At 55.7% G+C, this 26,952-nt stretch overlaps 1 protein-coding gene and 1 long non-coding RNA gene across 29 annotated transcripts in view; one reads left to right on the top strand and one right to left on the bottom strand.

Moving 5' to 3' along the window:
- Positions 1 to 26,952, bottom strand: part of NCOR2 (nuclear receptor corepressor 2) — a 235,426-nt gene that overhangs the window by 64,371 nt on the left and 144,103 nt on the right. For 27 of the 28 annotated variants that reach the window (XM_060401093.1, XM_042234520.1, XM_042234523.1 and 24 more), the window contains 4 exons: positions 24,479 to 24,577; positions 10,647 to 10,786; positions 8,675 to 8,847; positions 6,721 to 6,783 (listed from right to left, as the gene is read on the bottom strand). In XM_060401093.1, the coding sequence (XP_060257076.1) occupies positions 6,721 to 6,783; positions 8,675 to 8,847; positions 10,647 to 10,786; positions 24,479 to 24,577 (475 nt within the window). The remainder of the gene's footprint in view (positions 1 to 6,720; positions 6,784 to 8,674; positions 8,848 to 10,646; positions 10,787 to 24,478; positions 24,578 to 26,952) is intronic. The other variant, XM_042234526.1, reaches the window with a different exon arrangement.
- On the top strand, positions 18,581 to 23,984 carry LOC114108814 (uncharacterized). Its single transcript, XR_009597006.1, has 4 exons — positions 18,581 to 18,667; positions 19,507 to 19,589; positions 22,325 to 22,548; positions 23,454 to 23,984. It is a non-coding gene; the product is annotated as an uncharacterized LOC114108814 (long non-coding RNA).

Below are 26,952 nucleotides of genomic sequence, written 5' to 3'. Positions count from 1 at the left end.
GGGGAACAGTGCACCCAAGATGAAGTTCAGCTCCAGCTGGAGGTGGTGACAGCTCCCCACTGATGCCAGCCCTAGGATGCTGCAGTCTCTCTTCTAATGATCTTCGAGGTCACCCCACCCCGTTCATCAACTGTCCTCAGTCCCCACTCAGCATGCTGGTCCTGTTTCCTGCTGACCCTCACTTACTCAGAAGTGACCCAGCATCCCGAACCCAGGTGCATCCATCAGCTGCCAACCCTGTGCGCTGACCGTGGTGTCACGCTGCCCACTGTAAGCCCCAGCGAGCATGTGCATGGCTGTCCAGGCCAAGCACACCCACCGTTGCTCTCCCATGGTCCCTGCAGGAAGGACGGCAGGAGGCTTTGATGACAGACGTGTGGAAGTGGAGGCCTGAGCTCCCAGGCTGGGGACTCGCACCTCCCCTCCCCAAGCCCTGACTCTTCATCCGTAAAAACTAATTAAACCAGCCAGTGTGCACAGCAAGCACTTTGGAGGTACAAAGCAATTAGTGGTTTCTCCCTCACTCCCCATGAAAGGAGGCGAGTCCTGTGGGCAGAGTGGGCCTGGAGTTACTGGGGGAAGAGCTCTGGGACCCACCTGGGCTCCACCCAGGCTGATGGGCTTGGCTTGGGGCCACCAGGGCCTGGTCTCTGCAGGGCCCTCCCCTGGGCCCAGGCACCTTGCCCTCACCCTCCTCACCAGGCAGGCCACTTGAGGCCAGGGAGGGGCTGGCAGTGCAGAGCTGGGCCAGTGCCTATTTCTGGTCTTGGGAATGGTGTGCCCGAGGCCTTCCCCAACCCCCGCCACAGCTGGCGCCCTGTCCACCCGAGAAGGGGGCTGGGGACCAGGAGGGGGTGCCAGCCGAGCTCAGGGCCTCCCACTTAGCTGGGTCAAGACTGCAAGCCAGGCCAGGCTGACCTTTCCCAGGGGAACCAGAGCTTCACATCCCAGCCCAGTGCCTGCCCAGCATGGCGCTGGGCCCGGGGGCAGGCGGCCAGCTCCCCGGGGCTGCCCTGCGCTTGCTGGGTCCCCACCTGGTGTAAGCCCCAGGGCAGGCAGCCCTGACTCCATGTACAAAGGAAGGGCAGATGCTCACCAGCTACCTGGAACCCTGCAGCTCTCCTGTCCCTGGGCCACGGCTCCCCACATTATGGCCTCCCCTGCTCTAGAGCAACCACCGAACTCCTGCCCACAGCTGGTCGGGCCGGCAAGGGTGGGATGGGGGCAGCCTCCCAATGGCTTCTCCATCCCTTGCCTCTCTTTCCCTTGCTCTCTGGATTTTTTTGGTTGTTTTTATTTAACTTTTGGCCACACCCTGCAGCAGGTGGGATCTTAGTTCCCTGACCAGGGATCGAACCTGTACTCCTTGAACTGGAAAGTGGAGTCTTAACCACTGGACCATCAGCAAAGTCCTGCTTGCTGGGTTTTAACAGCCTGTTGCTTGACTTCATTGCCCTTGCCCTAGGGCCTTGGCACATGCTATTCCTTTACTGGGATGCGCTCCCCCCACTTCATCATCAGATTAATAGTAGCCAGGCCCATGGACTCATTTATTGAAACCTCACACCAGCCCCATTCTGTAACTAGGGTGCCTGGGTTTAAATTCCAGCTATACCAATTAACAGCTGTGTGACCTTGGGCAGGTCACTTAACTTCTCTGGGTCTCAGTTTTATCATTTTGGATAAAGAAACAAGAAATAGCATCTGCCTCATAAGGTTGGTGGGGATGAAGTGATTTAACACACAGATCACCTTTAGCAGTACCTGCTACAAGGAAGTACTGACAAATACTTAATAGTATTACTTATTATCCTGTGCTTTGGGTGTCAGCCCCAGGGCCCTTTCCCAGTGCCATGAAACCACCTCCAAATGTCATCTTATATCACCAACCCCCTTCCCTGCACAGCAGGGAAGGGGCCGAAGCCCCCAGAAGTACAGGTACTGTTCAGCGTCACCCACAAGGGACAGAGCCAGGACTCAAATGCAGAGTCTGTGTGCTGAACTGCAGGCCTGCCACTTCTGAGAACCTACTGTATACCAAGGACTGCACAAATAAGGCTCAGTGATGGCATCCCCGTCTCATTTTGGAGGACAAGGGAAAACGAGGCTAAGACAGGGATGGGCCAGGTCAGGGTCACAAGGCTAAGGGGCTGGTTATCGTTCCAAATGGTTGACGGCGAACTCAGCGTGTCTAAGTCACCACCCTCCTAAGCGTTTCTGCTTTCTTTTAGCAAATCCCCACAAAGGGGCTTCCCTGGTGGCTCAGTGGTAAAGAATCTGTCAATGCAGGAGACGTGAGTTTGATCTCTGATAGCAGAAACTCTCACGTGGTTGCGGAGCAGCTAAGCCCAAGGACTGCAACTGCTGAGCCCTTGTGCCACAACTACTGAAGCCTGCACACTTAGACCCTATGTTCCACAGCAAAAGAAGCCACCGCATTGAGAAGCCTGGGCACCACAGTTAGAGAGTGGCCCCTGCTTGCCACAACTAGAGAAAAGCCCACGCAGCAAATGAAGACCCAGTACAGCCAGAAATAAAATAAATAATTTTTTTTAAAAAAGTAGTCGTACTGGATTAGTGTCCCCCGCCCCTCGCCAATTTCATGTCCACCCACCTGTAACCTGCGAATGTGACCTTATTTGGAAAAAGTCTTTATAGATGCGATCAAGTTGAGATGAGGTCATGCTGGATTAGGGTGGGTCCTTATAAGAAGAGGAAAATCTGGACAGAGACATGCAGAGGGAAGGCAGTCATGGAAGATGGAGGCAGGGATTGGAATGTCTACAAGCTGAGGAACGCCGACGACTGCCAGCAACAGCAGAGGCTGGAAGAGAAGAGGCAGGATCCTCCCCCAGGGCCCTCGGAGGGAGCCCAGCCCTGCCGACACCTTGACTTCGGACTCATGGCCTCCAGAACTGTGAGAGAACACGTCTCTTGTTTTTAAGCCACCTAAGTTTGTGCTTTGTTACGGCAGCCCCAGGAAACTAATACAATGGGTGAACCTTGAGTTTCCATTGTACAGATGAGGAAACCAAGGCACGGAGAAGTTGATGGGTTTGCCTGATATCACAGAGCTAAAAGATCCCGAGGCTGAGGTCCAGTGTCTCTCTGGGGATGATGGACCGTCTGCAGATTATCCTACAAGGCCTGGCTACTGGAAGCCCCCCAGGATGCTTGGAGCAGGCTCAGTGGTCCCAAGACCTCGGGGACACCTGGATGCTCACTTCCTGGGTCCCCGAGGGAAGGACCAGAGCTGGCTTATCTCTGATACCCTTGCCCTGCACAGGGCAAAGCACTGGGCTGATGTGGGTGATGGGCAGGAGGTGGATGTCATCTGCCTCGGACACAACGGGGTTTGTGGTACTTTCCTGGGTTTCTAAGAGCTGGGGGCCTTGGAACTGCCCCCTCCCTCACATCCCCGCTGGAGTCCTGGGGGCTGCCAGCACCTGCCTCTCCGCCCCGACCCCCTCCTGCCGCCTGGAACACGCTGCCTTTAGCAGCCACCCTGAGCGGTAATTGTGCAGATTGCTGTAATTCACAGAGGACGAGCGCACTGGTGCTCATCACATTAACACAAATGTCACTGAGCAGGGCCTCGGCATGCACCGTCCCCCGGGGGGAGACGCACGCACCACTGTCTCTGTGGGCTGGGACTCAGGGTGAGATCACTGCCGTCCCTGAGGACCCAACCTTCAGACAGTGGGGCGCACTCCCGGCTCAGCTGATGAGTCATCCCCAGCCGTCCTCCCAGCCCCTGGGTCTGCCCTTCCCAAAGGGAGAGAGAGGGCTGCGCAGCCAACTCCCTGTTCCCGGGCAACAGGGGGGGAGCCAGGGATGGGGTTGCCATGACGACAGAAAACGCAACACAGGCTGGCGGCTCTGAGATGTGCACGTGGAGCCCCTCACGGCTCTGGTGGTGGTGGAGGGGTCCCCTGGGGCAATATCACTGCCAATGGCTGAGATCTCAGAGTCTGACATGTGGTTTAAAAAAACCCATGCGATTCTACACAAATGTTCACAGCAACACTAGGCACAAGAGCTCATAGGTGGAAACAACCCAAGCATCCATTAACCAGCGGACAAATGGATAAACAGAATGTGGCATGTCCATACAGAGGACTACAACTCAGTCATAAAAAGGGATGAAGTGCTGACACAGGCTAGGACACGGATGAACCTCGACAGCTGGATGCTGAGAGGAAGAACTCAGATACAAAAGGGCATTCATTGTACAACTCAATTCATGGAAAAGTCCCAAACAGGCAAATCCACAGTGACAGAAAGTGGACTGGTGGACGCTGGAGGTTGGCAGGGCTTGGGGGGTGGGGAGTGGCTGATAACAGGCATGGGGTTCCCGTATGGGGTGATAAAAAGTTCTAGAGTAATGGTCGCACCATACTGGGAATGTACTTAATGCCACTGAATCGTACACGTTAAGATGGTTAAAACGGTAGATCTGATGTTATGTGTGTTTCACCAAAATTAAAGGCAGGGGAGAAAAATCACTCACTTTTCAAATAAAGTCTTTGTTACGCCACACAGTGAAATCCATACCAGAAACCACAGAATAAACACGGAAGACAGAGGAAAGGATGACACGGCCCCCTTGGGGGGCTGACAGCACCCGCGGTGCCCTGGCAGCTAGGGAGCTTGCCCACAGGCCCCGAGATGCTGAAAGTAGGCCCTCCCCACGACAGGAAGCATGACTGCTCCTCCTCCTACCCACGATGCCGAGGGCCAGCTGGGCCCGTCCTCCTGCTCCGCCTCACCTGAGGGCTGGGAGCTTGGAGGAGGGAGGTCCGGAGCCTCCAAGGAGGGGAGGGGTCGGGTCCCAGGTGGAGGGCCTGACCAAGTCTGGTCAGTTTCTCTTTCTTTCAATTTTTACTGGACTAAATAAAGTCCCTTACAGGAGTTTCCTTCGTGGCTCAGTTGGTCAAGAATCCGCCTGCAATGCAGGAGACCCAGGTTACATCCCTGGGTCGGGAAGCTCCCCTGGAGGAGGGCGTGGCAACCCACGCCAGTACCCTTGCCTGGGAAATCCCACGGACAGAGGAGCCTGGCGGGCTACAGTCCACAGGGTCGCAAAGAGCCGGACACGACTGAGCGAGAAACCACACCACCACACAGCTGCTTTACAACGCTGTGTCAGTTTCTGCACACCTGTGTTCAGTCGCTTCAGTCGTGTTGGACTCTTTGGGACGCTATGGACTGTAGCCCTCCAGGCTGCTTGGGCCACGGGGTTTCCCAGGCAAGAATACTGGAACGCGCTGCCATGCCCTCCAGGGGATCATCCCGACCCAGGGATTGAACCCGGTCTCCTGAAATGCAGGCCAATTCTTTACCACTGAGCCCCTGGAGAAGCAATCGGGATTAGATTCTGCTGTACAGCAAAGGGAATCAGCTGTGCGTATACATATATCCCCTCTTTTTTGGATTTCCTTCCCATTTAAGTCTCCACAGAGCACAGAGTAGAGCCTGAGCTATACAATAGGTTCTCATTAGTCATCTGTTTTATACATAGTATCAACGGTATATATATATATATCAATCCAAATCTCCCAATTTCACTCCACCACCCTCTTTCCCCACCCCTGGTGTCCATATGCTTGTTCTCTACATCTGAGTCTCTATCTGATCAGCTTCTGAAACACCAGGACCAGACGCTCAGGCCCCTCAGCACCCCTACCTAGGGCAGAGGGCAGGAGCAGGGCACACAGTCCAAGGTCTCAGCCCCCAGGCCTGGGTGTCCTCACACACGACCGCCCCTGTGCAACTGGGTCCCCCATTAGAAAGGCCATTTGTTCCCTCCCTGAGCCACGACCTGGCGCTCTGGGCACAAAGAAGCTACACGTCAGCAGTGGGGCCTCAGAAGGACCTCTGGGACAAGAGCTGGGGGGGCGGCCAGGTCACCAACTCAGGATCCCAGCCATCCCCAGCCTCTGCTCCTCCCTTCCACGGCCACAATATGGCCAAAAACAAGACTACCCTTCAGGGCTGGGGTCAAGATGAATGACAGCAAGCCTGCGAATGGGGCTCAGACACCCCCCCCACACCGACCCCACCAGCCTCAGCCTTCCTGTCGGTACAACGCTAGTCTGATGGCACCCGAACATCTCCCAGAGATGGGGGCCGGGGGATCGACACCAACACAGCCCCGACAGTGCCTGTTATCTCTGGCTTCTCTGGGCCCATCTGGACACCCCTCCCATCTCACAGATGGGGAAACTGAGGCTCAGAGACAGTCCACTGAGCAGGGGAGGCAAGGGCCCAGCCATTCAGGCTCTAATGAACAATGGGGACACGCTGATGGCTTCCACAGAGAATGTGGGGTCGGCATCACAGCGCAGGGAGACGGTGCAGCTGATGGGAGGACAGGCTGACACCATGACCCCACAGCAGTGGATGCCAGCAGGTCCTGCCCCTCCCCTCAAGGCGCCTAGGAGTGCTGCTACCACTCTGTCTATAAGGCCATGATGTGCTGGCCCCAGAGGCCACGGATGCTGTCCCCCAACAACATGGTCACACAGACCCATTTTCTGGAGGACAAAACTGAGGCTCTGAAGAGACGAGGCCAGTCTGAGAACACCCAGAAGCGGAGCCTGTCCCCTGCACACCACACCACAGCCCCGATAAGGGCATGTGTCAACCTCCTCCCCACCACACAAGCTGCAGGGCCTGCACACACATCGAGGGCAATCAGAGTGGCCAGAAACCACTCACCTTTCTTGGCTGTCTCCATCTCTTCTTCCGTCCAGCGAGAACTCTCGTTCATCTCCATGGAAGCTGAAAAGGAACACAACAGGTGTGTTGGCAGCAGTCCGCAGAGGGGCGGTTTCTCTGCCTCTGGCAGCTTGGGGCACTTGCTGGGATGGGGGAGTGTATGTGCAATCACCCCATTTCACAGATGGGGAAGCTGAGGCAGTCCAGGGCCTCTGCATACACCTGACAGAGCTTGGTGACTGTGTTAGGGCGGGGAAATGAGGAGGGACATGAGCTTCGGATGGGCAGGGACCTCATCTGAGCGTGGACTCACCAGGGCTGGATGAGTCTCTGTGGTGGGGGCTGCCCAGGTGTTGCAGGGGCTTGAGCAGCAGCTCTGGCTTCTACCCAGCAGGGGCCAGGAGCCCCGACTCCAGCTGGGACAATCCAAAATGCGCCTAGACATGGCCCCCTGTCCCCTGCTGGGGGACCCTGTCCTACAGGGTGATTATTAGACTCTGCTCCGACCTGTAGAGCACATGGAGGCGGCTCGTGTTCTTGAGAAGAAAGGCAGCTGCCTTCAGGGAGCTGGCCAAGGGTCTGCCGTGGCTGTTTCTGAGCCTCTCCTCCGAGATCCCCTACGCGTGAGCCCCGGTCCTTCCCTGAAAGTCACTTAAGACGTCGTGAGAGGGGTGAGCATGAGGGACGTCAGCTTCATGGACTTGGTGCCTGGAACAGCACCAGGCACAGAGTATGCACTCGGTAAAGGCCGCTGACCCCCGGGGGAAAGTTTGGACAGCTTCCCCAGCTCTCTGTTGCCACGGCCAACTTCCCCTTCCCCCACCTACAGGACCCCCAGAGGGAGGCTCTGGAAGCCGGAGCCCGGGATGGGGAGCCCGTCAGAGGGACCAGGCTTGTGTTTTCCACCCCACCACCCAGCCCCAACATTAGCTTGAGGTCCAGAAGAATGACCCTAGAAGTCAGGTGCACCAACACCCTTCTGAAAAGAGCCCTCCTGCCCAGTGCCTCTGGGCATGCTGGCCCCAAGGGGCAGCTGGCAAGAGCTTACAGGAGCCGAATGGGATTTGTGGCCAATGGGCTGGGTTTGAATCCCAACTGACTCCATGACTTTACAGAGGCAATGTTCCTTCTCTCAGGCTCAAATAGCCCATCTATGAAATGGGTACAAATGATCTCTCGCACGGAGAAGGGAGAGGAGCCTGGCATAAACCTTGGGTGTGGACAAGGAGGGCATCTGTGAGACAGAAACCATCCCTTCCATCAGCTCCCACCCTAGGAAGACATCCAGGTGGTTGGGGCCTCAGCCTGAGCACTCAGGCCTCCGGTGGGAGTTCCCGCAGACACAAGAGGGCAGGCTACAAACAGCCAAAATGGTATAGACAAGCACACACCGGCTGCCCCCCTGTGGCCAAACTTGGGAATTGCTATGTAATTCTTTTTTCCCTGACCTTAGGTTCAGAGCACCTAGGGGTGGGCATCTGTTGAGCAGGAGAAACTGAGACCCACAGAGGTGACCGTACAAACCCAGATGCCTCCCAGGGCTGGAAGGGACAGCAGCTCTCAGGCCCTCTTGAAAAGGGGTGGGTTTTTGGCCATGCTGTGTGGCTTACAGGATTCTAGATCCCCGACCAGGAATTGAACCCAGGCTGCCGGCAGTGAAAGCCTTGGGAAGACCCGAGGGCAGATCTTCTGATTGAAAAACAAAACCAAACTGGTGCTCTGGATTTGTAGGTGAATTCTCCAATTCTGGAAGGATCACAGCTGAAGGGCAGAGAACCTGCCCCAGGCACTGTTCTAGGCTCTTCCTACACGCAAAGTCACTGAAATGCTCAACCCTACAAGTTATAAGCATTACTCACAACCCTGGTGCTGATGAAGCCATCAGGACACAGAGAGGTCAAATAGCAAGTTTGCAACGAATGCTGGGATTCTGAATCCCCAGCCCAAGACTCACCCAGCTCAGCGCTCTGCTGCGGGGTGACGGCCTCCTCGCTGTTGGCCTCGTTGGCCATCGAGCGGGTGATGCGGCCTTTGCGTCTCCCCTGACTGTTGGCGGTTTTCCGGCCTTTGGAGGTCACTGCCTCCTTCTCATCGTTGTCTTCCCCAGAGGTGTCGTCCGTCTTCTCCCTAAGGCCAGAGAGGGGAGGCAAGGATGGTTTCACCTGGGCCAGGAACCTAAACGGCAGTTTCAAGACAGCCGCTTTTCTTTAGCAAGATGAGCGCTGGCTGCCAGCGATTTTCTACTAGCCCAAGGGAGCGGAAAAAAGGGGGAAAGCTCGGGGTAATGCGGTAGCAATCTGCAAGGCTCCTTTATTCACCAGATTGAGGGAATGAGGCTGCTAGAGGTCTGCAATGCCATCTTATTTATCAAAAGGGAGGTGAGAGCTGGTAGCTGTCATCTGCTTTATTCTCCAACAGGGATGTGGGCTGGTAGGTAACTGATTGCCTTATTTTATTCATCCAGTGTGGGTATGGGCTGGTGGCTATCTGCAAACCCATTTTTTCTTAAGTTATTTATTTGGCCGGGGTAGGTAGGTCTTCATTTCTCCAAGGGCTTTTCTCTAGTTGTGGAGAGTGGGGGTTACTCTCTAGTTGTGATCAGGCTTCTCATTGCAGTGGCTTCTATTGTTGCAGAGCACCAGCTCTAGGGCACATGGGCTTTCAGGAGTTGTGGCTCCCGGGCTCCAGGCTTGTAGGCTCAGTAGCTGTAGCACACGGGCTTGGTTACTCCAAGGCATGTGGGATCTTCCCGGACCAGGGATCGAACCTGTGTCTCCTGCATCGGCAGGTGGATTCTTTACCACTGAGCCACCAGGGAAGCCCTGCAAGCCCATTTTATACATCAACTAGAGATGCTCTCTGCTATCCGTTTGCAAGCTTACTGGATTAAATGCATAGGGGTGCAGGCTGGTACACCCTTCAGGCTACTTTACTCCCCACAGAGGAGATGTCCCCCTCCCTACCAACAATGCTAACTCTGCCTTCTGTGTTATCACGGGCCACTGGGGCTTGCAGAAAACGCAAGAGGAGAGTATTCCGCCGGCCTGATGCAGGCCGAGTCAGGTGTGTGGGGAGCATGTGACCTCAATAGCTGGGGCTGGGACTCTTCTTAGAAGCCGACTCAGGGGAGTTTACTGCAGGGCCGCTCAGATTTATCACCACCACCTTCCATTCATCTTCTTGAAGGCCCTCGCAGGAACGTCTGGCAGACAGGGGGTAACGAAGCCAGATGTTCTCAGAAGCCACATTCCTGAGCTTGCTCCAGGTACCTGGCGCTAAGTTGTGCCCGCCCCCCCCTTCACCCCTTGCTCGGAGTGAATCTCCAGCTGGCGGTGCTCCACCCCTGGCAGGCACGGGAGGCCGTCAGGGGCCCCGAGGCGAGGCTGTGCCTTGATCTGCAAGAACTCACACTGACAGCAATAATTCTAAAGGTGAGGGCTGCCGCCTGCGTGTACCTCGTCCTCTCAGATCTGCCCCCCTCCCGCTCTCAGCATCTCAGGAGACTCAGCGGAGGAAAGGGGAGAAGACGGGGAGGTGGGGCAGGGGGGTGAGGCAAAGAGTTCCAAAGTCATTGCCTGGATTTATTAGCTCAGGAGTAGAGCTCAAATGAGCCATCAGTCTCTAAGGTCTCCAGAGGCTTCAAGAGAAAGGCGGGCAGGTGGAGGAAAGAGAGAGGAACAGGCTTCCGGAAGGGAGGAGGAGGGGGGTGCGTGCTGCCAGGGGACCGGCAAAGGAGAAAGCGCTTCCCTTCTCAGCAGGAGATCTGCTGTAGATAGACGGCAAATGCTCACACGCCTTTACGGAGGGTGGAGGGCGGGTGGCCTGCAGGCTGAGTACCAACCATGGCCCCCCTGCTAGCCTGCCCGCCCGCCTGCCACCTGGGGGTTGTGGCCGGGCCCCCCGCAGGACCACCGGGCTGGCCTTACTTGATCAGCTCCTCCTTGTCATTCTCCACGTCAGGCTTCTCCTCCTCCTTCTCCACCTCCTTCTCCTTCTCCTTCTCATCTTTCTCCTCCTGGCTGCTGCGGGGCATCTGCTGCTGCTGCTGTTGCTGTTGCTGCTGCTGCTGCCAGGCCCCAGGGGAAGGCAGGGGGCAGTGGGGGAGAGAAGGACACAGTCAGGCAGGCAAGGCTCTGCACCTGGACTGAGAGCTGGAGGGGAGGGGGAGTCCGCGGGAGCCCCCTTCTCCAACACCTACACTGTGAGCTGGGCAGAAAGCCCCACAATCTGGGGCACTGGGAGGCAGGAGTCAAAGGGCAAGGTATAGAAAGTGCTCGTGTCAGACCCCTGGCCTCTGGCACTTGGTGACTGCGTGACCTTGGATGAGAGTCTTAAGCTCTCTGTGCTCCGATTCTTCCCTTTGAAAGCATGCCTACCCCTCAGCCAGGCATGGGGAGGCCAAAACGAGCGAATGCTTACAGAGTTGGCATCTGGCACCAGGATTTAAGCGTGGTGGGAGCCCCAAGGCAGGAGGGTGGGGCCCTGGTCAGCTTCAGGCAAGAGCAGGGTGAACACAGGGAAAACTGGGTCACAGCCTGAGTTCCCTGCCTGCCTGCTTGCCTGACTGCCCCAGACAAAAGCTCAGGCCAGCTCTCCAGGCCTCAGTCTCCACATCTGTAAAATGGGTAGACGGAAGGGCTGTCCCCAGGCCCATTCAGGATGGCTGCTGCTATGACGAGGGCCTGCTTTTGCTGCCGTGGGCCTGGTCTTCCTCTCCAGTGAGTCAGCCCTTGAAGGGGAAGACAGCAGGCCTGCTGGACAGGAGAGATCAAAGGGGCTTACAACAAAACCAGCCCCCTTCCTGCAGGCCTATTCCTTTCATCTCCTTCCCGAGTGAGTGAAGCTGCCACTGGCCAACCTGCCCCAGTCAGCCAGCCTGCTGACCCTGCCCTCACCAAGACAGGGAGGGCAGGCGAGCTCCTCCCCACACTGCCACCTGACTTCCTTTCTGTCCTGCCTGATTTCTTTTAAGCCACACACTGATTCTCTTAGCCACCCCCAAAGTGCTCCTTTCGAGCAGCTGCCAAAGCAGACCATCTTTCCAACCCCAGGAGTCAATGAAATTTAAAAAAACGAAATGCAAAGCCTTTCAATGTGTGCTGAGGGGTGTGGTCACACCAACATTTAAACCAAGGAGAAAGAAACCCAAGCAGATGGAGAAGGTGAGGGCATAGGGCAGGGGGCTCCCTTTCTCCCCATCTTTCCTCCATACCAGGAACACATGCTGATCCCCAGCGCAGGCTGCCTTGGCCTGAGACCCCACCTCCCCTAATCCCCCGCCCTTCTCTGTAGTTTTAATTTATGATTCACTATGCGGCTGAGCACAGGGGTCAGCTACAGGCGATCTGTACAGAGCGGGGGTCTGGGTATTCATGGGAACCATCGGCTTTCTGAGACTGCAGCAGTGTGAACCCAGGAAGCTCCTGGCTCAGGTCTGCCCCCTTCCCCAAGAACCTTCCTCTGATCTCCAAGAAGAGGGGCAAGGAGGCAGAAAAGCCTCCCTCTGCCCCCTGTTATGTCGCTGTCAATTCCCAATGGGTGTCCCAATGTCTCTGAACTGTCCCTCACCACCACCCCAAACCCTGAAACACTAAACTTCCAACCGCTGGCGAAGATGGAAGGGGGGGCGGCGGGGACCAGGATCCAGAGCGAGGGGAGATGGCATGGCCGACTGGGGAGGGACCCTTGCCCCGTGGGCTGCTCGGCATGGCTGCTGTCTTCACCTGTGAGACCTGCCCGGCTTCTGCATATTCAGGAACCTGACGTCTAGGGCCTGGAAGGGCAGGGCCGGGGCTTTCCAACCTCAGGGGGCTTGATGTCTCCTGAAACACCATCGTTGGACTTTGTGCCAAGAATGCCCAACTGGGCTGCAGCTTCACTCCGAAGCTTTATCTGCTGTCCCTCCCAGTGGTTGACTCCAGGAGCACCTGTCATTGTTCCCTGGGTGTAGGTTGGGGGCGGTGTCTTCAGCCCCCACCAGAATCTCACCCTTGGGCCACAAAGCAGGCCACTATCTGCCCCCAGCACAGCCAGCAGAGGCAACTCTCAAATTGCTGAGCCAGGCGGCAGCATGCCACAGACCCCAGCCCTGCACTAACACAGCACGACTGACCGGGGCTGCTCCCAGGAAGTCTGCACCTGTGCCCTCCTGCCCAGGGCCCTCCTGACTCAGCCCTCCCCACATCCTCCAAAAGCCCCACTGAGGAAGAGGCCAGCACTTTCCAAGAGCTCACTACCCGCCCCGACGCTGTGCTGTGCATGGTCTATTGATCAGTTCCTGGCCCCTCTGAAGTCCTGAGGATAAAGATGATGAAAAACCAACAGTAATGGTGACCTGGGGTTCATCCACTGTGGCCGCTCCTTCCCTGGACCATGCCGCCCTAGCCTACCTCCGTTGGGAAAGGACAGGGACCACTGTCCCCATTCTGCAGAAGAGGCAACTGAGGTTCAGACAGGCAAAGCCTCACCGTCTCAGAGGGAACGAAAAGGGGGCTCTCAGAGGCGGGGAGGAGGCCTGATCCTGTTGTCCCTAAAGCCCCTCTGGGGGTTTCACCTGATTCTACATACTGGTTGGCATCATAGGCTCAGGTAGGGTGTCTATGGGCATCCTTGCCCCTTTCCATCAAGGCTACCTTGTCCCTCTTGCAAGATTCCTAGAGCCCCTGCCTGGGCCTGGGCCAGCCCATAAGGACCCATTCCCCTGTATAACCATCAACATCACAGCATTAATAATAAAAGTAGCTCCCAGTGCCCCGCACCCGGCATGTTTTATGTACTTCCTCATCTCCTTTATCACCCCCATCACACTCCCATGTTACAGAAGACGACACTGAGGCACAGCGAGGGTGACTGACAAAGCTGGGCAATAGCAGTGGCAGGATTCAAACCCAGAGGCTGAGCTGACCCCGGGCACAACCAAGCCCCTCTCCTGTCATCTCCACCACGCCACCCCACCCCTGACTGCCCCAATCCTGCCAGTCTTATGGGGAAGCTCTGAAATTCTGATCCGCACCAGAACCTGGTCATTATCGCTACTGCCTCCCACCCAGGTGTGCAATCCCAATGCCAGACCCCGTGGCCTCCAACTTGACACTCTTTTCAAGTCCCCCAGGGCAGGGGTGGGTGACTCCCACATCCCATCCTCCGGGAGAAGTGACTTCAGGGTCACTCTGGAGCCAGGGCACAGAGCCCCATGGATGGGCTCCCAGTTTCCTGGGGCCTGAACTCCATCTTCCTCTGAGGAGGTGTCCCTGTACCCCAAGCTGAGTGATACGAGTGGAGGGGATGAAAGAGAGAAATCCTAGGTCAGTCTTGGCCTGAAACCTGGTTTCCACTGGGAGGGACAGTCAGGCACAATAGTAACCAGCTGCCTGGGACATGTAGGAGGTCAGTGGGTTGGCGTCCACTCGCTCTGGGAGACTGATAGAGCCAGAGGGAGGCCCCAACTCCCAGGTCCCCATCAACCAGCTCAGTCCCTGAAAGCCTTCGAGGACAGCAAACACGGTGACAGTTAACTCTGAGACGATTCACACTTATTAGAGCTCCGCTTCCAATCTTAGGCCCATCATTGATCGAAACTGCACTTGCTGGGTTTCACGGGCAATTTAGAGCCACTGTTCTCACAGCTGCACACTCAGGTCACCTGGGGAGCTCTGGGAAGTCCCGACGCCCAGGCTCCACCCACACCAGTCATATCAGGACCTCAGGGTATTCCAATGGGCAGCTAGGTTTGACGATCAGCAAACTTCTTCTGTAAGAGCCAGATGGTAAACACTTTAGGGCCATCGGTCCATCAGTCTCTTTCGCAACTACTGACTCTGCTGTTTATAGTGTGAAAACAGCCAAAATGTAAATAAATAAGCGTGGCTATGTGCCAATAAAGTTTTATTTACAAAAACAGGTAGGGGGCCAGATTTGGCCTGCGGGCCATAGTTTGACCACCCTCTGTCACTGACAAGCACTGTTCAAACGGAAATGCACACACAAAGCACCTGGGAATATTGGAGAAATGCAGATGCTCACTCAGCATGCCTAGAGCAGGCCTGAGAGTCTGCATTTCTAAGTAGCTCCCCGGGTCCCCCCAATGCTGCTGGTTCCCGGACCACGCTCTGAGGAACCAGGCTTCTGGGGTGGGGTGGGGTGGGGGTCCTTGTTTCACAAAGCACACCCAGGACCCTGGCCACTAGCAGCTGGTGATGCCTGTGGACCCGGGAAAAGACTGGAAGCCAGATTCCACCATCTCAAATGATTCTGGAGCCCACGGTAAGGTCCACCTTTGCTTTCCAGACACACCATCGGTCATGCTGACAGTGGGCTTTGTGCCCAGTGCCTGGGCGTGAACGCCACCTCCCAAACCACAGCACAGCTCTGCGGAAAACCTGACCGGATCTAGGGCTAGCCAGAGCCCTCAGTTCAGATCCCTGAGAGACCCCTGCTTACCGAGCGCTGAGTGCGGGACAAGCAGCCCATCAGTGAGCCTGCGCTATGCTAAAGTCCCAGACCGGAAGCAGTACAGAAAACATTACGAATAGAAACAACAAATGCTGACGAAGCACGACGAACGTGTGACGAGGCCTTCTCTTCAGTTCATGCCTGTAGTTAATAACAGCCTCCCAACAGTCTGTTTTACAGACGAGCACACAAAGACACAGAGAGGTGAAGTAGCTCGCCAAAGGTCACACCGCATTTTCCTAGCAAGATCCCACAGACAGGCGCTCAGCCTCTCACCCTGGACTGGGGGAATCACAGGCTCCTCTCACTCCCACTTAGGCCAAAGTGTGCCTACTCCCCTTGTTTATTCCCTCCACAAATACACTGTGAGCGCCCATGCTGCTAAGTCACTTCAGTCGTGTCCGACTCTGTGCGACCCCATAGATGGCAGCTCACCAGGCTCCCCCGTCCCTGGGATTCTCCAGGCAAGAACACTGGAGTGGGCTGCCATTTCCTTCTCCAATGCATGAAAGTGAAAAGTGAAAGGGAAGTCGCTCAGTGGTGTCAGACTCTTCGCAACCCATGGACTGCAGCCTACCAGGCTCCTCCGTCCATAGGATTCTCCAGGCAAGAGTACTGGAGTGGGGTGCCATCGCCTTCTCCGTGAGCCCCCATAGGGAGTACCAAATTATAGAAAATTCCGTCCCCAACATTACGGAGCTAGCACTTCAGTTGACAAAGACTAGGAACTATGACAGGACGCATGGAAGCTGCAATGTTAAGAAAATTTTTAAAAGGTCCAGTACCTTGCAGGGGCAACAGCGATGTACCTTGCAGGAGCAACAGCGATTTACCCTGATGAAGGGGGAGGAGGGAGGAGGCCTCTGAGCTGAGCCTCCAAAGGCTTTTGGTAAAGAAAGGTGAGGTAAAGAAATGTTTGGTAAACAAACATTTTAAAAAGAAAAAGAAAAGGAAATACAGGAGGCGCCCTGACGACAACCACTGAGGCCTTTTTCAGAAAGTGGAGGCAGGGAGGGAATGTCGTGTCCCGCCCCATGTTGTGGCTGATGCGGCAGCTCGTCAAGGGAGGAGCGGCTGTCAGTTTGAGGAATGAGAGGAGAGTTCAGCGAAGAGGGGGTAGCGACGTCCAGGGAGGAGTTGGTGAGATTTAGCTCTCAGATGACAGGTCCTCCCAAAATCTGATGAGAATTTCCCAACACCCAGCAACAGTGACTGCAGCACAATATCACTCATTCATTCAACAAACACTCTGCTGAGCATGAACTATGTGCCAGCGAGCAAATCCGGGAGGGGTCTGCCCTTGAGATATCCTATCTCTTGCAGAGTGAAGGGACATCCCAGGAGTCCAGGGCTTGGTGGGAGGAGTGAGGTCAGGGGTCAAGACCAAGACACAACAGAGTTTTCTGTGGCTGGCAGGCCCTCCCTGACATTCGGCCCCCACCCTTCTAATCCAGCCCACGTGTCTTCCTGAAAATAAAACTCAGGCTGGGGATGCCTTGTTGGCCGGTGAGGAGCGTCCTTTACAAGACACACAGATACAGGTGTGCTGAGTTGGCTTGTACCAGCTCACAAGTGCAGACTTCAGTTTCCAGGAATTTTGCAGTTGAGCTGTTAGAGACAGCCATTCTTAAAAGTGGAAACACATAACTTTATAATGAAAGAAATTATAGTAAAAACAAAGGTAGTAAGTACTCAAAAAATGCACCCCTTTCTCATTACTTGACACCACTGGCTGTGGTCTGTGCTCTTGTAGGCAGCTGTGCCTACACGGTGCAGGTAGGATAGGATCGCGTCCCACCAGGTGTCAGGCACGCCCCTTTCCAACTCCACATTCAGCTGGTAGCCTGGAATCAGCGGGGGAGGAGTATTTCCACCATGGCAATCAGTGCGTGCTACAATCAGGGCTTCGCGCCCGGAAAGCTGGTTGTCAGACACTCACCAGCACCCCATCGCACACCGATGCATTCGCATAACCAGAGCAACATCCAACACCCACACCCGTCACGTCTTTTCTGCCTGTGAGGGAGGAGACGCCTGCTTGAGGCGGCCAAGCCTCTGCTTTAACTGTCAATCAATCTTGTCCAGCCACTTGGGATAAAATCAGTGGTCCACGCCTCAAGGCCGGGTGATCTAGCTCCTCCCATCCACACACACCCCTCCTGGAAGATGTCACACTGGTTCCTGCCTCCTGCCTCAGGGCCTTTGCACTCAGGGTGCCCTCTGCCTGGGAGACTCCCCCTCCTACTCTGTCTGACCGGTTCCTTCTTATCGCTCAGGTCTGAGCCCAAAGGATACCTCCTCTGAGAAACCTTCAAGATCCTCTCCCTCAAAGCTGCCTTCTCTCCTATGTCAGCTGCCTCCTGACCCTGGCTCACCATCTGTACCCCTGGCCGCCCCCTCGGATAACCACGTCATTTACTTGTGCACCGTCGATCTCCCCCAGGGGGCGTGACAGCTCCGGGGACCTGGTTTGTCTCGTTCACTATCACCCAGAAGGGTGACACTGTGAAGGAAGGACAAAATGGACTGGAGCTTGGCCACTGTCTCCCCCTACACCCCCTCCACGGGGACCCCTCCTGTGGTGACCTGAGCCGGTGCAGGCCCACACGAATGCTGCTCTGCTGGTAACTCTTTCCTGATTCCTGGCAGCCAAGCTTGAAATGCCTGGATGTGAGGTCTGTCAGCCCCCACCTCTCACCCCCCGGGGGGTCAGACTGATCCCTGATCACATTTGCTGTGTCTTCCTGTCTCTTCGGTGCGGCCTGCCTCAGACAGTGCAGAGGGGAAGCCCGGTCTCCGCTGCTTCTGTGTCACGGCTGCTGAGAAGTCAGTGTCTCTCTTCCTCAAACGGCAGCCCAGCTTGCCGGGTCCCTGGGGCCTGGCCACTCCAGCCACTTTCCTGGTAACTGTGTGCCCTGGGCGGGGATGTATCTGGGAGACCGTGGGCCTGGACAAGCTGTCCAAAGGACTCTGCCCACAAAACCAGGGGCATCTGCTTGCTGGAGCCCTAAACCTGGACACGATCCCGCCCAGCCCAGCCTGCCCCCAGCAGAGCGGAAGTGGCCACCTCCTGCAGGCCTGGGCGGCCGAGGAGAGTCAGACTGACCCCCAAGCTGGAGGCCCATCTGGCTGGGGTGGCGGTCTGGGACCGGCCCCCTCACGCTCACCCAGCGGGCAGGGAACAGCACAGCCCAACCTGGAGGCAATGTGGCCAAGACTGGCGGGCCACATGTCCCCTCTGCACTTCACCAGGCTGAGCCATCCAGTGATATCATCCGCCTGGGGCAGGGCGGGGCGGGCAGCCAGGGTCTGGGAACCAGCACCGACTGCGTGCTGGCCACCCCCTCCCTCCGGGGACGGCCGCTTGGCTGGCCCTGCCCTGGAATGCTTTCCGGTCACGCTGTCCCCCATGCGAGTTGCCCGCGGCGCGGGAGTCTCTGGAGTGCAGAGCAGAGCAACTGGGAACAAGGTCACCTGTCCCCCAGCAGGGAGCTGGGTAAGGAGGTGGGGGAAGGGAAGGAGGGTGAAGGAAGATGAGGGATACAGGGGAAGGGGCATGTGTGGGGGAGAGACAGACACACAGAGAGAGGAGAGATGGGGGAACGGGGCTGTAGGCCAGAGAGAGGAGGGAGGAAGTGGCGCCCCCCCCCCACACCCCGGACATGCTCTCTCAGCTCCCAGGAGCAGAAGGCTGGGCGCCCTGTCCCTGTGCCCGTCTACAAGGGAAGAAAAGACAGACCATGTGGCCTCGAGACCACGACCAGCCCAGCTCCCAGCTGCCGAGTGGCCCTGAGGGGTCAAAGTGGGGGGGGGGGGCACACACCCTTGGGGACAGGCCTCCTCCGTGGTATGCTCCCCCATCACCAGGAGTCCCCCCTGCAGAGTTGGGCCAGTGGTCTCAATCTTGGCTCCCCGACAGTTCGCACAGTTAAGTCAGAGAGAGACTTCTGACCACAGCATTCCTGGGCTCCAGCACCGCATTTAGCTGGGATAATGCAGCCCCTCCGTCCATGAATCATGAACTATAAACCACAGTGCCGTCACTGGTGCTCCGAGCTGGTCCCTGCCTCGGCCAGTGACTCACCTCGAGGAGAGGACACGGGGGGCCTGGCCACAAGCTCACTAGCCACTCGTGGCTAGATCTTGGGGACTGGGGTCCAGGGGGTGAGGGTTCCTTGCCAAAGCTCAGGTGTGTGGGGTTGGCAGGGGATGGGTGTGAAAGGGTTGGAATTCCTGAGCCTCCCTCTGTCAGGATAGGGGAAAGCTTCTGGAAAGTGGATGGCACCCTCTCTCTCTGGTTTTTGTTTGTTTGTTTGTTTTGGTTGCGCTGTGCAGCATGTTGGATCCAGTTCCCCAACCAGGGATCAAATCTGGCCTCCTACATCGGAAGTGTGAAGTCGTAACCACTGGACCAGCAGGTAAGTCCCCAGGATGGCACCTTCTCTGATATTCCAAATAGCCAACAGGTGTCCCTGCCTCCAGCCGCTGCAGGGCCAGGGCCACTGCAGTGGACGCCAGGGCAGCCTTGCGTTCTCGGGTCACTGAAGGTCTGAGCTCAGAGACATCTGCTGGTCAATGCTTTTCATGCAGGAATTTTATATCTGCTTTTGTAATCATGCCCGCTTTTGAATGGCAACCACCACCATGACGAACCAGGGGCCCGGCACTGGGTGTGGAGAGGGTGTCTACAGGGCGGGTGTCACCTGAACACATGAGGCAACACCTTGCTGCCCACTCTGTGGTTAAGCATCAAGGCAGGTCAGCACCACCATGGAGTGTAGTTTGCAAATATGCAGACATGCGGGATTTGTCCCCAGGATGGAATGACCAGGTCCCTTCCTAGAAGAAGCTTGCTGCCCCAGCTGCTATGAGTGCACTCAGCCTTTATGGCCTCTGGGCTAAGACCTGGCCCTCTCTGCCCACCTGGGGAACCTGGGAAAGTGTTAGCCCACCAGAGAATCTTCTGTCCATGGGATTCTCCAGGCAAGAATACTGGAGTGGGTGGCCATTCTCTTCTCCAGGGGATCTTCCTGACCCAGGGATCAAACCCGCATCTCCTGCATTGGCAGGTGGATTCTCTGCCATGAGCCACCAGGGAAGCTGGGTGACCACACAGTGTCATACATGCAGCACCTCAGTGGAGGTGGGCGCCGGGGGTGGACTTTGGAGAAATGGAAGCAGGCGGGCCCGCCCACCTGAGGGACATCTGTGGGCGGACAAATTGAGCGGCCCCTAGTGGCCGTCCTTAGCTATGGCGTGGCCAGAGCCACAGGAAACACCAGGACCGTAGCCTGTGCCAAGTTTCTGAGCTGCTGGAGTGGGCCAAGTGTTGGTCAGACACAAGGATGGGACGGCCGAGCTGTCACCTGAGCACCTGCTGTGCCTCTGACAGACGGTGACAGCTCCCTAGCCCTCAGTGAATCACCCTCCAGGCTCATTCCCACCTGGCACTTCCGGCTGTACAGAGCAGAGGGTCTCTGCCTGCCTTACCACTCCTCAACCACCCCCCCCCCCACCCCATCTGCTCACAGTATTAACCTACGGGGGTCGACCACCACGGGCACCCATCCGTCCATCCACAGGTAGGTGCCCAAACAGATACACCTGCCCACAATCCATGCCAGGCTGGGGCACCTCCACCCACCTCCTGAGAGATTTATCAGCAGGATCACAGGTTTTATAAAATCATGGAGAGAGAAAGCAGCTGAGGTTCACTCTAGTAAGTGCATCCTGAATTAAGAAGAGGGGCTGCGGGGCCTGTGTCTGCCATTTATTTCGCTGTCACAGGGCCAAGAGATGAGTTATGACCACAAAGTCAACACCTGGGGTGACCCATTTATCCCGTATTTATGAACAGGGCTGGCGGATGGTGGTGAGGACAGTGGATCTGCCTGGCACAGGAGCCCTTCCGGGGTTTGTGTGTAAATCTCTGTCCCTGGCAAGGCCAGGACCACACCACGCCTCCTTGCAGCCCTCACTAATCAGAGGGAGGGGAGAGACCCGAAGGAGGTGGAGGCCTCCTGCCCTGCCTTCTCTCTTTCTGCATCCCTGTTCTACCCTGGGAGCCCCAGCCTGAGACACCAGCTTGGGCAGAGGGTAAAACCTCACCGGACCCCATGACCCCAGCATCACAGCCACAGCTGACCCAGAACGACTCAGATGAAAAGAGGAAGCAAACATTTCTTCTATAGCCATAAAGCACTCCAGGGCCCCCAGTGCCCTGATCCTGGCCTCTGTCGCAAGTCACACACACTCTCTATACCTCCTCCCTGAGCCTTATCACACTCTAGCCCACAGGTCCTGTGGGCTGAGAACAGATTTCAAGAGCAAATATGAGTTGTCTGGCCTAGACAGCATATTGTTGTCATTGTTTCATACGTGATCTGAGATTTTAAAATCAGACAGTTTCATGTAATTCCAGATTTCCAGGTCGTCATTATATATCAAAAAAAAAAAAAAAATCAGATCTGGACTTCCCTGGTGGTCCAGTGGTTAAGAATCCTCCTGCCAATGCAGGGAATATGGGTACGATTCCTGGCTCTGGAAGATTCCACATGCTCGAGGGTACCAACTGTGTGCTGTCTACCACAAGCACTGGGCCCACACGCTTTACAGCCTGTGCTCCGCAACGAGAGAAGCCACAGCAAGGATAAGTCCTCGCACTGCAACCAGAGAGCAGCCCCCGCTTACTGCAACTAGAGGAGGCCCAAGGGCAGCAATGAAAAACTATTCATCCCAACCAATAATTAACAAATAAATACCATTTAAAAAAGATAAATTAGATAAAATCAAAAAAAATCAGATCTGACAATACGGGGCCAAGTACTCAGCTGGAGCTGATGAGGTACAAGCTAGCTAGTTAACCCCAGGCCTCACCATTCCCTATTGTCTCCCATGGATTCTCCATCTCTTCACTCTAAGACCCTGGAAGGTACTCGGACTCCTGCTCCAAAGACTCTCAGGGCACTGTGCCCTCTCTCGTGATCCGGTGCTCTTGCACCTGCTGTACCCTCTGCCCAGTTCACCCTTACCTCTGTCCTCATCTCCAAGGGGCTGCTCCTCAACCTCATCTTTGGGGGCCCTTACTCGATGGAACCTCTCAGGCAGACCACTGGCATACTAACCTGGAACCACCCCTGTATGCCTGCTCTAGATGACTGGGCATGGAGCCACCTGCATCAGCACACAAGCGTCCAGTGGACAGATGAGTCAGCAAGCAAGGCATAAACACCACAAAGTGAAAAGCATGGCAGCCAGGACCGGGGCGTCAGGCCCCCCACCTCCCAGGACTCCTCTGGAGATACCCCCTCCCTAAGGTGACGCCAACACACAGCCTTTCTTTGCCTCCCTCCATGCAAACGTGGCTTTCTGCATAAGGTGAGGAGAATGGCCCTGTCTCCCCATCTGACTCAGAACACTTTCCCCTCCTGAGCACCCAGCCCAGCCACAAGAAAGGGCTTCATGAGCCCACCCACAAGGTCCCTACAAAGGTAGGGGAGCAGGGGTTCTGCTACACAGGAGATGCTCAAAAAGTACCTGACGATGTTTTTAAAATCAATCTAGAGGCCTTATTTCCCCCTTTGTTTAGCCACAGTCCATGCCATGCCCTACTGCCTCTTATGCCAGCATACTTAGGCTCTCTGCCTGGCATTTATTTGAGTTCTTGCCTCTCAGTCTAGAAAAGTTCCTAAAGGCACTTCAATTTCTAACACGCGGCAGCTAGGTCTTTAGAACTGACTCGCTCCAAGCTAATACACCTCAGTTTTACACATCTGTAAGATGGGCGAGCAGGCTGGCCAATTGTGGCCGTGCTAAACCTAGAAGAAAACCCTATCCTCAAACCAATCGCAGCCACCCTTCAACGACTGGGCCCACAACAACCAATGCTCTGTCTCAATCATTTTGGCCTGATGTTCAGGATGCAGTAAGGGGTTGTCTATTGCCCCCTGCCAACAGACTTGCTTCCCTAATTATACGTGGCTTAGCCAACAGGGGAATGGACTCACAGTCCTGAAGCACAGTTTCCAGAAAGCAAGAAAAAAACTTGTGTAGACCAACCCCTCAAAGGCTGTGGGCCTTGATCACAGAGTAGCTGCTTCACAGTGGACACTGGAACCCCAGGGGAGTTGGCTGGACTTGACACCCTCAAGGTCCTGTCCCTGCTGCCCTCGGAAAGGAAAAATGCCAATGTCAGGGAGCACTCACCTACCAGAACCTCTGAGTCTTGCTCTTCCGTCCTGCTAATTCTGACCTTTGTCCCTTTCCCTTGTGCGATCTCCCAGGCCAGAGGCCCCAGAGAAGGATATGCCTCAACTAGTTCCAGTCCAGCATGTAGCAGCAGTGTCCAGCGCCTTCTGCAGGGTCCCGCCTACAACCCCCTGCCTGCAGCACAAGTCCACTCTAATATCTTCCTGCCTTAACCCCGACCCCCAACCTCAGTACTCCCAGCATCGGCTCAGGGCTGATTCTCATTAGCCCCAAAGCAAGACTAATCCATCCCCATCCCTCTGTCTCCCCGACACCAAACACTCATGAGCCCCCTTAAAAATGTGCGCCACTGACCCCCATCATCTTTAACATATTTACTAATTTTTTAAAAATGAATAGCCTTTTCCTCTAAGTCAGTGGTCAGCAGACTTTTTCTACAAAGGACCAGATGGTGAATATGTCAAGCTTTGCAGTTTGTCATGACTATTCAACTCTGCTGTTGTAACAGAAAAGCTGCCACGGTAATTCCTCAACAGGTGTGTGTAGCCCCGTGTCAATAAAACTTTATTCACAAAACAAGTGGCTGGCCTGACTCACCCAAGAGCCTTAGTTTGCCAAGTCCTGCTCTAACTTAAATCATCTCTCAGTCATATACAGCGATGTTTGAAATACGGCAATCTCAAGTACTGGCTACTCTTTTCCTTCAAAAATACGTTACACCAAAAACTATTAAAAATTTTTAGATGTTAAGTCTGTGAGCCAGTCCAAGTCATCCCGGAAGCCCAGGCCTTGCTCTGGGAATGTGACCCTATTCATCCCAGAGCCTATGGGTCACCAAGTCAGCTCTTCTAGAATTTTCCAGGCTGAAGATGGAAATGGCCATTTCTCCCAGCTCTCTTCCGCACTGTTGGGGTATGACACATACCCCCAGAGAGGGTCTCCCAGCTGCCACTGAGAGGACCCAAAATGAGGGACCCACTGCTGAGACACATGTGGAAACATCACCGCGAGCAGCAGTCAGGGCTGCCAGCTGCCAAGCATGCTGGGAGTTGGCCGCAGAGCATGCTGGGAACCCATCCCAACACTGCCCCCTTCTCACCTGGCTTTTGCCTCGGCGCCGGTAGCTCCGCCTCACCAGGCTCTTATAGTTCTCATTCTTCTTGGTCAGGTAGTAATAGAGGACACACTCAGCCACTGTCTGCAGGACAGAGAGAGAGAAAAGACTTCTGAGGAGTGTGCAGTGTGGGCAGTCGGAGCAGGAAGCCTGGGTTCAAATCCCACTTCCTCCACACACTGGCTGGGCGACCCTGGCTAGTTTACTGAACCTCTCTGGGCTTTGGTTTCCTCACCTGTGTCATGGGAGTACTTTACCACACACTTCATAGGTTTGTCATGAAGACCAAGGAAGTTAATATACATACGTGTAAAGGACTTAGGACCACAGAGCACGCACTGCAAATGTGTAACCTCTCCGTATGGTGGGCGCTGCTACTATCAGCAGTCGCGCCGATAAAGCCGTCACCTGCCATCCACTCGGGAACAAGGCTTCCAGCTCCCCAGCTGGGGTCTGGGGTCTCCTTTCTCTCACGCCAGTTTCCGCCCCCCTAACACTTGAGGCCCCGAGTAATCTCTTCCAAGCTTCGTGCATCCAGCCTGACTAATGCCCCCACACGACTCTTCATCTCTTGGGACCTTTCTGTCTTTTCTCTGTCGTGGTCTTTTCCATGTGGACCTGACACCTCTACTTGCTGAGTAAGTGGCTGTTTCTCTCTGAACTCCACCACCTCCTCCTTGTCCAAATGAGATCAGTAAGAGGGCATCATCCACAGAGAGCAACTGGAGGACAGAATGCGATGATGCCACCACCTGGGCCCACTCCAGGTGACAGCTCGCTTATGCTGGCAGCCATTACTGACATGATGTAAAATGTTTCTGTGATGCTCGGAGCTGGTGCCAAGCCAGGAACTAGCCTCTGAGGGGCAATCCATGAGGGCTGCTGGGTGCAGAGGCGGGCTGGGCCTCAAACCCCTGTGTCCTCATCCACTTCCTCGAACGGACTGTGAACAGAGGTGGCTCCCAGGCTAAACCTGACCACACACACGGCCCGCAAAATAGTTCGGAATAACATTTTATAATCAGATGCCAATATCTGCACACTGGGGGATGTGGGTGTCTGCCTTCCCCTTGAACAATTCACGAAGAGTGCCTTCCTGCATTGGATAACCAATGAGCTGGCCCTGTAGGTGGGCACAAGCTGGCCAGTCCACTGGGCTCCCACCCTGCTATTGGCCTCACTCACTGTCAGGACACACCAGTCCCCAGAGGCATAGCAGGAGGCTCCAGCTTAGACCCTTCTGGAAGCTCTATTTGAGTCTTAGCTTGGGCTGCCTCTTAGCCAAAGAACACCATAAAGTTTATTCTCCAGCATAGGGACCTCTGATTTCCTCATTCAAACAGCGCTGCTCAATTACCAACGTCTGAAATCCCTCCTTGAATCTCCGGGGAGCCCCAACCTAGAGTCTCCTGCATTGTCCACACCCCTAGTAAGAAGCTGCCACTAACTCAGGGGAGAGGCTATTTATGGGCTTGCTTCTCTACACTGGTTTTTCAGGCCGGGAGAGATTTCGCTTCCCGACGCTGCCCCATCTCCCTCCTTCTATGGGTATCAGTTCATTAAGGGCAGATGCTGGGAACAACTGTTACCCTTTAAAACACCCGCCTGGATTCTGCTCCAACTGCCCTCCCAAAATTAGGAAGCATGAGGCCTCCACTAGCAGGGTGTTTGCAAAGCTAGGGGTGGGCAGACACCCCCACACTGAGAAACAAGATTCGGGGAAATGCTGCTTTAAACACCCAGACAAGCAGCTCCAGAAAGTAAACCTTTTCAGGAAGCTTGTCTGGCTCCACCCCGATGATGCTAGGGCCCAATGGCAGACTCTGACCTAGGGCCACGTCCAGCCCAGCCTCGTGGGTGCACAAAAGGGGGCGTTACCATTCCCTAGGACGTTCTGTGTCCACCTGCCAATAGGGAGCTGGAGCAGAGAAGGGCACCACCCCTGTGAAGCTCGAGTGTCAGTTCTCCATCGGGTTTTATCCAAAGGGGATGAGGACTTTGCCAGCCACACGCCTGGCTTGGCATAAGGTGTGTCAGCATAGAGACCATCAGAGGGACCTAGAAAGGTCATTCCATCCAGTGCCCTGGAAGACCAGCACTCTTGCCCATAAGACTTAATTAGGATGCCAGGCACAGCACAGCTTCTAGAACCCAGGCCCAATCTGCCAGGATGCTCGCTGCCACGTCGGAGGAGGAGCTGGTGCACACAACTCTCCTGGGGTTTCCCAGCCTGGAGCTCCGCCCCCGAGGGCCCGGGAGGCTGGGGCGGGGCCTGTGGCTGCTCCCAGGAGGGAGGCAGGAGGAAAGCGCTGTCAGACACAGCAAGGAGAGCAAGGGGCCGGCAGGCAGAGGCCTCGTGGGTGGGGAGGGAGGGTCCTTCACCAGCAGCCCAAGCGGCTACCCGCAGAAGTGGACGCCAGAGGGGAACGGGGAGGGGCGGGCGGCGCTGCACTCCTGGG

Source organism: Ovis aries, chromosome 17 (assembly GCF_016772045.2).
Source record: "Ovis aries strain OAR_USU_Benz2616 breed Rambouillet chromosome 17, ARS-UI_Ramb_v3.0, whole genome shotgun sequence".
Classification (NCBI taxonomy): Eukaryota; Metazoa; Chordata; class Mammalia; order Artiodactyla; family Bovidae; genus Ovis; species Ovis aries.
Note: the sequence above shows the minus strand (reverse complement) of the source record. Positions and strands in the feature narration are given on the sequence as shown.